Here is a 12,006-nt window from a genome sequence, read left to right on the forward strand (position 1 = left end):
GGAAGAAGAACTCCACATGGACTCCTCCTGAGGGTCGAAATGACAGTCTGGACCTATACATAGAATGCTTCCGCCGACGTGCACAGGCAGAAATTGTGGAAAAACAACATCGCTTGCCTCATAACCTAAGTCGTGCAGAACGCAATGCCATCCACAGCCTCAGAAACCACCCTGACATTATCATCGAAGAGGCTGATAAAGGAGGTGCTGTTGTCATCATGAACAGGTCTGACTACCAGAAGGAGGCTGCCAGACAACTCTCCAATACCAAATTCTACAGGCCACTTTCCTCAGATCCCACTGAGGAACACACTAAGAAACTGCACCATCTACTCAGGACACTCCCTACACTAACACAGGAACAAATCAACATACCCTTAGAGCCCCGACCGGGGTTATTCTATCTACTACCTAAGATCCACAAACCTGGAAATCCTGGACGCCCCATCATCTCGGGCATTGGCACTCTCACTGAAGGACTGTCTGGATATGTGGACTCTCTGCTCAGACCCTACGCCACCAGCACTCCCAGCTATCTCCGTGACACCACAGATTTCCTGAGAAAACTACAATGCATTGGTGACCTCCCAGAAAACACCATCCTAGCCACCATGGATGTAGAGGCTGTCTACACAAACATCCCACACACAGATGGAATACAAGCTGTCAGGAACAGTATCCCTGATGATGACACAGCACAGCTTGTTGCTGAGCTCTGTGACTTTATCCTCACGCACAATTATTTCAAATTTGGTGACAATATATACCTCCAGACCAGTGGCACCGCCATGGGCACCCGCATGGCCCCACAATATGCCAACATTTTTATGGCTGCCCTGGAACAACGCTTCCTCAGCTCTCGTCCACTCACGCCCCTTCTCTACCTACGCTACATTGATGACATCTTCATCATCTGGACCCATGGGAAGGAGACTCTGGAAAAATTCCACCATGATTTCAACAGCTTCCACCCCACCATCAACCTCAGCCTGGACCAATCTACACAGGAGGTCCACTTCCTAGACACCACGGTGCAAATAAGTGACGGTCACGTTAACACCACCCTATACCGAAAACCCACTGACCGCTATGCCTACCTTCATGCCTCCAGCTTCGATCCCAGACACACCACACGATCCATTGTCTACAGCCAAGCACTGAGATACAACCGTATCTGTTCCAACCCCTCAGACAGAGACCAACACCTACAAAATCTTCACCAAGCATTCTCAAAACTACGATACCCGCATGAGGAAATAAGGAAACAGATCAACAGATCCAGAAGTGTACCCAGAAGCCTCCTACTGCAAGACAAGCCTAAGAAAGAAACCAACAGAACTCCGCTGGCCATCACATACAGTCCTCAGCTAAAACCTCTCCAACGCATCATCAGTGAGCTACAACCCATCCTGGACAACGATCCCTCACTTTCACAGGCCTTGGGTGGCAGGCCAGTCCTCGCCCACAGACAACCCACCAACTTGAAGCATATTCTCACCAGTAACTACACACCGCACCATAGTAACTCTAACTCAGGAACCAATCCATGCAACAAACCTCGATGCCAACTCTGCCCACGTATCTACACCAGCGACACCATCACAGGACCTAACCAGATCAGCCACACCATCACCAGTTCATTCACCTGCACGTCCAACAATGTAATATACGCTATCATATGCCAGCAATGCCCCTCTGCTATGTACATTGGCCAAACTGGACAGTCCCTACGTAAAAGGATAAATGGACACAAATCAGATATTAGGAATGGCAATATACAAAAACCTGTAGGAGAACACTTCAACCTCCCTGGACACACAATAGCAGATTTAAAGGTAGCCATCTTACAGCAAAAAAACCTCAGGACCAGACTTCAAAGAGAAACTGCTGAGCTTCAGTTCATCTGCAAATTTGACTCCATCAGCTCAGGATTAAACAAAGACTGTGAATGGCTAGCCAACTCCTCCCTTGGTGTTCACACCTCAACTGCTAGAAGAGGGCCTCATCCTCCCTGATTGAACTAACCTTGTTATCTCTAGCCTGACTCACTCTTGCTTGCATATTTATACTTGCCTCTGGAAATTTCCACTGCATGCATCTGAAGAAGTGGGTATTCACCCACGAAAGCTCATGCTCCAATACGTCTGTTAGTCTATAAGGTGCCACAGGACTCTTTGCTGCTTTTACAGTCTGAATGACGTATGCGTGAGGTCTCATGCCGCCGGTGCTAAACACATCCTTGAAATTTCTCAACTTTCTGTATGACAATTTCCTAACTCAAAAATGTTGCAGCCAGCACAGGCAAATTCTATATTAGAGCTCATCCTAACAGATAAAGAGGAACTGATCACAGAATTAGAAGTTAATGGTAGCTTAGGTACAAGCGATTGTGCCTTAATCACATTCATAATGTGCAAGCACAGTAAAGTCCAGATCAGTTATATAGAAACTTGGTGCTTTTGTAGGGCCAATTTCACAAAACCAAAAACAATTATGAGCCAGATCTGCAGGGGGGAACAATTTAATCCGAAAAATGTGAATGATAATTGGGAATCATTTAAGAACATCTTACTAGATGCACAAAAAGCCACAACTGAGGAAGAAGGCTGTGCTGGTTAACCCCCCCCCCCCCCACCACAACAACCTGGTTTAGAGGGGAAGTGAAGGCAACTGTAAAAATAAAATATATAAATACACTAAATAGGAGAGAGAGAGAGAAAATGATAATAATTAATATAAATCAGAAGTGAGAAATTGTAGAAAATTGATAAGGGAAGCCAAGGGACACAAGGATATCTCTTTGGCTATGTGACAGGGTGCTCTACTCATCGCTGGATTGTGCTTCCCCCTGGCTGTGCTGGGGATTAGCTTCATGAGGTCAGCACCCCATCCTGCAGATGCACACCGTCTCTCTGCCTTGTTCTCTCGGTCTACAGCCCCTCTCTTATTCCACAAGCTGCTGCTGCCTCCTTGTGACTCGGCCCTCCAGCCAAGTCACTCTATGCATTTTCCCCTTCCAGGGTACCACAGTCTTTCTTCAGGAATCCCGAGAAGTCTTCTGAATCACTGCCACATAGTGCCATGCCCTCAGTGGCTGGCAGGGGAACCTGGGCCCACCCTCTACTCCAGGTTCTGGCTCAGGGACCCTCTAGTGAGCAGTCAAGGGCTGCCTTCTAGACCTTACAGTCTTTCCCTGAGCCCTTTCCTACCATCTGGCACTCCTCCTCCCTTCAACTCCCATCCCAGGTGGTAACTGTAGGCTACCTGTCTCTGCAGCCTTCTCCCAGGGAGTGACTGGAGCCTTTCCCAGCAGCCCCTTTTTGCTGCCAATTTCCTGCCTTTGTAAGTCCAGCCCAGCTTGTTCCTCCTCAGTCCAGGGATTCCCCTCTGCTGTGGCGTGTTGGGTTAATTAGCCCCCTTCTCATCCTGCAGGAACTCTTTCAGGGCAAGTGTGGAGTGACCACCCCATTCCAGCCCAGCAGAATAATGAGGGTTCTAAAAATATACTAGGAACAAAAAGAATCCTGACAATGGTATTGGGCGATTACTAGATGGAAATGAAAAATTATCAATAATAATGCAGAAAAGGCAGAAGTGTTCAATAAATATTTCTGGTTTGTTTTTGTTTTGGGGGGAAAAAAGGATCATACAGTCTCATCGTATGGTGATGTTAACACTCTGTCCATTCCACTAGTAGCACTTGAGAATGTTCAACAGAAGCTACTAAAGTCAGACTTTTTTAAATCAGCAGGTCCAGAGGACTTTGCATCCAAGAGTTTTGAAAGAGCTGGCTGAGGAGCTCACTGGACCATTAACACTGATTTTCAGTAAGTCTTGGTGCACTGGGGAAGTTCCAGAAGATTGGAAGAAAGCTCCTGTGATGTCAATATTTAAAAAGGGTAAACAGGATGACCTGGGTAGTTATTGGCTTATCAGCCTGACGTCAATCCCGGGCAAGATAATGGAGAGGCTGATAAGTGACTCAGTTAATAAATGGAGGATAGTGTAATTAATGCAAATCAACATGGGTTTATGGGAAATAGATCCTCTCAAACTTACTTGATATCTTTTTTTTGGATGAGATGACGAGTTTGATAAGAGTGTGATGTAATAGACTTAGACTTCTGTAAGGCACTTGACTTGGTACCTCAGGACATTTTGATTAAAAAACCAGAATAATATAAACTGAACACGGACACATTAAATGGAATAAAAACTGGCTGACTGATAGGTCTCTGAATGTAACAGGAAACAGGGAATTGTTATCGAGCGGGCCCTGCAGGGATCGGTTCTGAGCCCTGCGCTAGTTAACTTCTTTATCAATGATGTGGAAGGAAACATAAATCATCACTGATAGAACTTGCAGATGACACAAACATTGGGGGAGGGGTAAATAGTGAAGAGGACCCGTCACTGGTCCAGATTGATCTGGATCACCTGGTAAACTGGGTGCAAGCCAACGCTATGTGTTTACAGAGAGCTAACTGAAAATGCAGACATCTAGGAACAAAGCACTTAGGCCAGACTGACAGGCTGGGGGACTCTATCCTGGGAAGCAGTGACTCTGAAAAAGATTTGGGGGTCAAGGTGGACAATCAGCTGAATAGGAGCTCCCAGTGTGACCCCGTTGCCAAAAGAGCAAAGATGATCCCGGGATGCATAAACGGGGACTCTTGAGTGGGAGCAGAGAGGTGATTTTACCTCTGTATTTGGCACTGGCATGACTGCTTGTCCAGTTCTGGTGTCTGCAATTCAAGAACTATGTTGATACATTGGAGGGGGTTCGGAGGCGATCCACAAGAACGATGAATGGATTAGAAAACCTGCCATATAGTGCTGAGCTAAGTCGATAGAGCTCCTTCACAAAGAGATGGCTGGAGTGACCCGATCACAGTCTATAAGTGCCTATAAGTACCATGGAGAACAAATATTTGATCACGGGCTCTTCAGTTTAGCAGAGGAAGGTCTAACACGGTCCAATGGCTGGAAGTTGAAGCTAGACAAATTCAGACGGGGAATAAGGTGTTCCCTTAATGTTTTAATGGTGAGAGTCGTTAACCACTGACAATTTTAAAATCATGATTGGCTGTTTTTCTAAAAGCTCTGCTCTGGGAATCATTGGGCAGTTCTGTGGCCTGCTACGCAGGGGGTCAGATTAAATGATCACAGTGATTCCGCTCTACTCCATCTGATACGGCCTCAGCTGGAGTGTTGTGTCCAGCTCTGGGCGCCACATTTCAGGAAAGATGTGGACAATTGGAGAGAGTCCACAGAAGAGCAACAAAAATGATGAAAGGTCTAGAAAACATGACCTATGAGGGCAGATTGAAAAAATTGGGTTTGTTTAGTCTGGAGAAGAGAAGGCTGAGAGGGGACATGAGAACAGTTTTCATGTACATAAAAGGTTGTTACAAGGAGGAGGAAGAAAAATTGTTCTCCTTAACCTCTGAGGATAGGACAAGAAGCAATGGGCTTAAATTGCAGCAAGGGAGGTTTAGGTTGGACCTAGTTTTTCCTGAGGAAGTTTAGGAAAAGCTTCCTCGCTGTCAGGGTGGTTAAGCACTGGGATAAATTGCCCAGGGAGGCTGTGGAATCTCCCTCATTGGAGATGTTTTAGAGCAGGTTAGACAAACACCTGTCAGGGATGGTCTAGGGGTCGGGATGGCTGGTAGTTGGGGTTCTCCGGGATGTCAGCTTTGGGGGAATGACTGTGTCACTTTAAGACAAAGTTCAGTCCCTGTTCCTGCACCAGCCCGGATACAGAGCACCTCCCCCCGGCCCTTCCCAGGGTCTGAGCCAAGCCAGGCAGGAGGCTCGGAGGGGAGAAGCCATTGGCTGGCCGGGAGGGGCAGGGGATTTTCCCTCTGGCCCGTCTGGATGAGCTCTCCCCGACAGCTGGCGGCACAATGGGGCAAAGGGCTTCAGGAGCAGCCCATATCTGAACTCTGGGTCTCCATCCAATGTCTGAGGGCAGGGGTCTGTATGTGGGGGGCAGCGGAGGAGAGGGGAGGGGAGTGCTCAAGCGACATTGGTCCCCTGGACACCAGAGCCCTGGAGGTAGGGCTGGGTCAAGACCAAATGCTCCGGGGGTCACTCCCTGCCCTCTCCTAGGGTCAGGACCCTCCAGCTGCAGCCGCGGGAGCAGGTGGCCACTGCCTCCCTCACTCCCTGGCAGACGAGGGGGAGGGGCAGTGGCAGGACCCCAGTGTGGTCTCAAGCCCAAAGGTTTTGGGGTGGAAAAAGGGCCCGGGGCTGCATGAAAACTCCCCCTGTGCCCCCCCACCCCGCGAGTGCCAGCGACCAGCCCAGGTGTGACACTGCTCTGAACTGGGTCTTGGAACAGTTTGAGTGAATGGGGACTGTGCTGGAAGATCTCGGGCACGCCTGGCAGGACAGCGCCAAGGGGAGGCGAAAGAGGCTGCGGAATCTCTGGCTAACATTGGTCAGTTCCAGCTTCCCCAGGTCATGGGTTAAAATGACCCTGCTTAGTTCGTTCTCAATGAGAGAAGAAATATGACAAAAAGGGACTTTTCTGTAATATTTTTCTAACCCCGATGTGTGCCTCAGTTTCCCTGGTATTGGTCTGGCTGCCCAGCAGGGGGTTAGGGGTCTGGAAAGAACGGTTAGCGCTCAGGGCAGGCTACAAGACACGCCGGGCTGTCTGACCCTGAATGGGTCATTAAAAAGCGCCAGCCAAGGCCCATCCCATCTCGGCAGAATCCAAGGGGACAATGGTAAATCCAATCACCAGGACACGGACACCTAGTGACCCAGAGGGAGGTGGATTTCCCTGAAGCGGAGCACAGTCCCCCTGCTGGAGAACACGGGGCTGGGAGGTGGGAGGTAGGGGTCAGAGGTGGCTGCTGGAAGGAGGCGGGTGCTGACCTGGGAACCGACCAAGGAGCTCGGAGGGAGAACACGGGGGCTATGAGAATGGACGATGCTTTAACCTTCAGTTCTCTGCGCTGCCCTGGGGGCTTCCTGTGCAGGATTAACCCGCCTGTTCTGACAGCGCTGGGGGAACGGCCCTGCCCAGGCTGGGTGAGGTGCATTCATCCCTGCAGAGTGGGCACGGCTCAGCTGGATTTCCTGACCGGCGCTCACGGGGTGACACAGGAGCCCCAGAGGTTCAGTCTTTGGAGGCGGTGAGGCCCCATGGGTCACCCTGGAGGGAGAGAGACCCCTGGGGGTCTGGCCCACTGAAGGGTTCTCTGGGAGACTGGTCTAAGGCTGGGGGCGACACACCTCCCATTGGGATGAGGTTCAGGGCCTCTTGGTTAAGAGAACCTGCCATGGCCACCCTCTTACCTGGCCTCTCTGTTACCAGCAGCAGCCTCCCAGACGCTTTCCCCTTCTCTGGGGCTTCCCTCACCCCTGGGCAAGGCAAAGCTGTCTGGCCGTCGGCCAGCCCTGCCTGTGTCCCCCGCACGCTCAGCTAGGGGCTCAGCTCGCCTCTGCGTCCCTCGTCGGGGCAGGAAGGGAGCGGCTCTGCCACAGCACCAGGCTTCCGAAAGGTTACGCCGGAGCCAGCGTGACTGGTGGGGCCATGCCTCTGCCCCACCCAGCTGCCCTCCGCGTAGCTGCCTTTCCTGGCTGTTGCAGGCAAGTGGGGAAAGCCCCTCCACCCCGCCAGCCGCTCCCGTCTGAGCCCCTGCCAGTGCTTGGCTCAAGCCTTGGCTCTTACAGGGAAGGGAGAGGGACTGGGCTGTATCTCAGGGTGATACAGTCATTCCCGAGGATGTTAAATGCGAGGTCATGGAGACACCCTGACTACCAGCCACCCCGATCCCTCGTGTCTGCCCAGGAAGCCGAGCCGTGGGCAGGAATTGGAGCCTTGGACCAGCCCCTGATGGGGTTCTACCACGCCAGGTTTGACAAGGGGTTTCTCTGTCCCTGAATCTCTTCACCCCCTGAACGTCTCCCCATTAACCACTACCTTCCGCTCCCCCAGGGGGTCAGACGCGTCTGAGCCCAGGAGAGTAGGGCAGGACACGTGTACACCCACTTATGCCTGGTTTTCCTACAGATGTTGCCCCGCAGGCCCGTGAGATCCCGCAGTGGGTGTCTACTGGGGACAGCTGCTCCCCCCACTTTGGGTTTACCCAAAGTCCCACTTCTGGGGTGTCTCCACTGGTTCAGAGTCCCCAGTACTGGCTCCGTCTGGCTGCATGCATCTGTAGCTCTGGGGCGGAGTAAGGGGTGAGACAGCGGAGCCGGTCTGCAGGGTCAGCGTGGTGCAAATTGGAGGTCTTCTCAAAGGCAGTGAGGTGGGCAGCAGTTCCCCCCCCCCCCAAACTGGGGCAGCAATTTGCTATCGAGGCTCCCTGCAGAATTGGCTTCCTGTGGTCTCCCCCTACTTACTCCTCTTGCTCCCAATTCTCCATCTCCAGTTCATGCTGTCGCTATTCTTCCTGGTTTTTCCGTTGTTCTTACTCATGTTTTCACTGCTCCTCATGGTCTGCTAGTCTCTGTCGCTCTAGCTGAAGCTCCTGCATTTCCACCTCCAACTCCCACCACTTCAAATCTATCAATGGGGAACCAGGCTGGGAGACGCTCTATTTCATGGGGAACTGAGTCATGAGAATACCCGGCTACTGCCGTGACCGCTGCCTCTCTCATCCTGGGGAACCCCACCTTGGACTGGTTCTTGGTCCAATCATCCTTCTCCAGCTGCGCAATCAGCTGCGCCTTGTTTAATCCCCTCCCTCTGCACAGCTCCGTGATGCTCATTAGGGGGGCGGTTATATGCCATTTTGTCGCTGTTTCCTTTGACTAACATTGTTTTTACTGCTGCAAGTCACTTATTGTAAAATACTACTGGTGCATGTAATATCCCACTACTGCCACCAGCTGTCATTGAGCCACAGGATCTGGGCTATATCCCAGCTTTTAAATGGTTCCTAGATTTGTACCTTCCCAGCCAGAAGGGACTGTTTTGATCATCTAATCTGTGTAACACAGGCCAGAGAATTTCCCCCCAATAATTCCTAGAGCAGAGCTTTTAGAAAAACATCCAATTGTGATCTAAAAATTTATCAGTGATGGAGAATTCACCCCAACTCTTGGTCAGTTATTCCCATTGTTAATGACTCTCCTTGTTAAATATTGATGTCTTATTTCCAGTCTGCGCCAGAAGCTGATGCCCCTTCAGTTAATGCTCTGTCCTTGAGGGCTTGGTTGTTGTTGGAGCTGGTAACCAGCCTAGTTCCTCCGGCCTCCTTTCCTGCCCCAGCCCCAGCCCCAGCCCAGAACAGACACAATGATGCACTCACCTGCTGATCCATTATGCTAACTGCAGCCTTTTAAGAGAAGTGCTTTGTTCCCAGGGTCGGAGCCAAGACAGAGGGGGAAGTGCATTACACTCGCTCCAAGCTGCTGCAGCTGCCTCCCCCCTCACGGGGTCCCAGAGCCCAGGGGAACCAGCCCGAACATCTACACTGCAGTTTACCCACAGTGTAGACGTACCCAGAGAGCCCAGCCAGGAGCAGGGGGACACCGGCTCGGAGAGGGGGCTGGGGCCTGCTCCCAGGGAGCCTGCATCAGGTTGGCTCAAGGCTCCTCTTGCACCATGAATAATCCATGTGGTGTCAATCTGAGGCTGCACAGTCTGGGCTGGGATCCCAACCTAGGGCCTGGAATGGGGCAGAGCCAAGCCTGTGGGCCGTGTGTGGGGCACAGAGAGCAGGGAGGGGTCTGCGCTCTGTACAAGGGGGTTGCCCTGCACGGGGGAAGCTGTGACCTGTCCCCAGCTGTCAGCACCACAAAGGTCTCGGGGGTCATGCGCCAACCTCAGCCAGCAGGAAATTCCCCTTGTGCAGATCCAGTGGCGTGGAGGCACAGCTTTTTCTTTATGTATATATATATATATGGAGATATCCCTATCGCATAGAGCTGGAAGGGCCCCTGAAAGGCCATCGAGTCCAGCCCCCTGCCTTCACTAGCAGGACCAAGTACTGATTTTGCCCCAGATCCCTAAGTGGCCCCCTCAAGGATTGAACTCACAACCCTGGGTTTGGCAGGCCAATGCTCAAACCACTGAGCTATCCCTCCCCCCCTGCACTGTTCCTGGGCCGCGCACTGCCCCTGCAGGCGGTGACCGCGGTCTCCCCCGGCCGGGTGGCTGGTCTGCACAGGATGGAGCAGCGCCACTCTGCTCTTGGGGTCTTTTGCCTGGGAGAGCTGCAGGCTCTCACGCTGCCCCTTCCTCCCGCACAGTCGTCCTGCCCCAGCCCTCATGTCTCGGGACACGCCGAGCCCTCGTTCTGTGATGTGACTCACCCACTTTGTTCTAAGCCCAGGCGATCCGCACCCCAGGGCCTGGGAGTGTCGCGCAGGGTCAGGGCCCACGCCGGGCCCCTTAGCACCGTTCGGGGTGACTGACTCCCGGCACCGAGGGATCCGAACCGTGGCCTCGCCCCAGGTGGGGCCTGTCTCCTGGGATGCTCAGCACCAAGCTACGACATCTTGGCAAGCCCATTCCTAGCAGGCGAGTTGCACCGCTGCAGGGCCCTGCTGCCACCCAGCTGGGCTCTGTTAGCATGTATGGGCCCTGGAGGATAAAGCCACCGCAGCCACCTCATCCTCCATCCATGGGACACACCAGGCTAGCTGCAGGGTGTGTATTCACCTCCCCCCAAAGCACATGGCTGCTCTCCTAGCGTCCCCGGGCAGAGCTGCTGCCAGCCCTTTCCCTGGGCTCCTCACGCTGTCTGCGGGCAGCAGGGCTCCAGAGGGGCCCGGCTGTGTTTGCAGGCCCTTGTGAGGCAGGATCTGGCTGAATTCAAAGGCCAGAGCAGAAGCCTAGGACTGGAAGGGCCCTCGAGAGGTCATCTAGGCCAGTCCCCTGCACCCATGGCTAGGCGGGTGCTCTGCCGTCTCCTCAGAGGAGCTGGATGAGGCCTGGTCTCACCCACCCAGGGCAGATGGGGCTCTGTGCCCAGCTCTAGCTCTTGCCAGAGCGTGGCATGAGGGTCAAGGGTGGGTACTTCTCCCTGCTCCTCTCCCCTTCAGTGACCCGGCCCTCTCCTGCAACTGCGGTCACCCTGTGAGGCTTTGGGGGCAGCCTGGGGGCTCTACTCCCTGCCCCGCTCTGCATGCAGCCCCCCATGGACTCAATGGCTGAGGAAGGGTCCTGGATGCAGAGCGGAGGGTCCCCCTTGGGGGCCTGGGAATGCATGTGCTGGTCTGTGCTTTATAGACGCTCCTGGATCCCCCCTCCCTCCGCTGTGCCAGGGTCCTTCTCCAGTGAGGCAGGGCGGACGCGTGCCCGAGGCCACAAAGGGAGGCGGGGCAGGCACAGAACCCAGGTGTCCTGGCTCTCAGTGCCAGCACTCCTACCCCAGCAGCCACCAGGCTCCCCACTGGTAATTGTAGCTCAAGCAAGACCACAGAGCTGTTGTACCAGGGTGGTTTATTAAGGGCAGGGAGCCCCGCCCCAGGCCCCTCGCCCCGGGTAAGGTGGGCATGGGGTCCCCCTTGCTGAAGGAGACGCCCCCCCATAACACCACTGCACTCAGACAGGCTGAGGAGGGGAGAGGAATCCCTGCTACCCCAGCTGCAGGGTGGTGGAAGAGCAATACCTGTGGCCCCGCCACAAGAAGGAGCAGAGGGAGATGAGGGCAGAGGACTCTCGCTTCATCCCTCGGGGGCTGCATTCTTCCCCAGGCTCGGGGGCGTAGGGTTCCCCCCCCCCGTGCCCCGGGGCAGGAATCCCCCTCAGGTTGCATGTAGCTGATGAGTGGGGTGTACGGCTAGGAAGTGGGGGGCAGAGACGATGAGCAGGGGCACAAGTTCCTAGGTGGGACTCCCTCCTGCTAGGAGAAGGTCCAGGTAGGCCCCGGCGACCAGATCCTCTTCTTGGACCCCCAGCTCCTCCATCAGCCTCCGGGCCACCCGCTCACCATCCTCGGGGCTCTGCTGCTCACTCAGCACCACCTGCAGAGGGCACAAAGGGCTCGGGTCAGAGCAGGTTGGCAGGGAAAGCCCCTGGAGCGAGAGTGGCACTCC

At 53.6% G+C, this 12,006-nt stretch overlaps 1 protein-coding gene across 1 annotated transcript in view; it reads right to left on the bottom strand.

The window, feature by feature from the left end:
* LOC112101947 (C-Jun-amino-terminal kinase-interacting protein 2-like) overlaps positions 1–11,638 on the bottom strand; it is a 96,906-nt gene extending 85,268 nt beyond the window's left edge. Inside the window, exon 1 of the mRNA XM_029912486.1 lies at positions 11,580–11,638. Within this exon, the coding sequence (XP_029768346.1) occupies positions 11,580–11,638 (59 nt within the window). The remainder of the gene's footprint in view (positions 1–11,579) is intronic.
* Between the last annotated feature and the right edge of the window lie 368 nt (positions 11,639–12,006).

The sequence above is a fragment of the Terrapene carolina genome, unplaced genomic scaffold, assembly GCF_002925995.2.
Source record: "Terrapene carolina triunguis isolate 2854851 unplaced genomic scaffold, T_m_triunguis-2.0 Scaffold230, whole genome shotgun sequence".
Taxonomy (NCBI): Eukaryota; Metazoa; Chordata; order Testudines; family Emydidae; genus Terrapene; species Terrapene triunguis.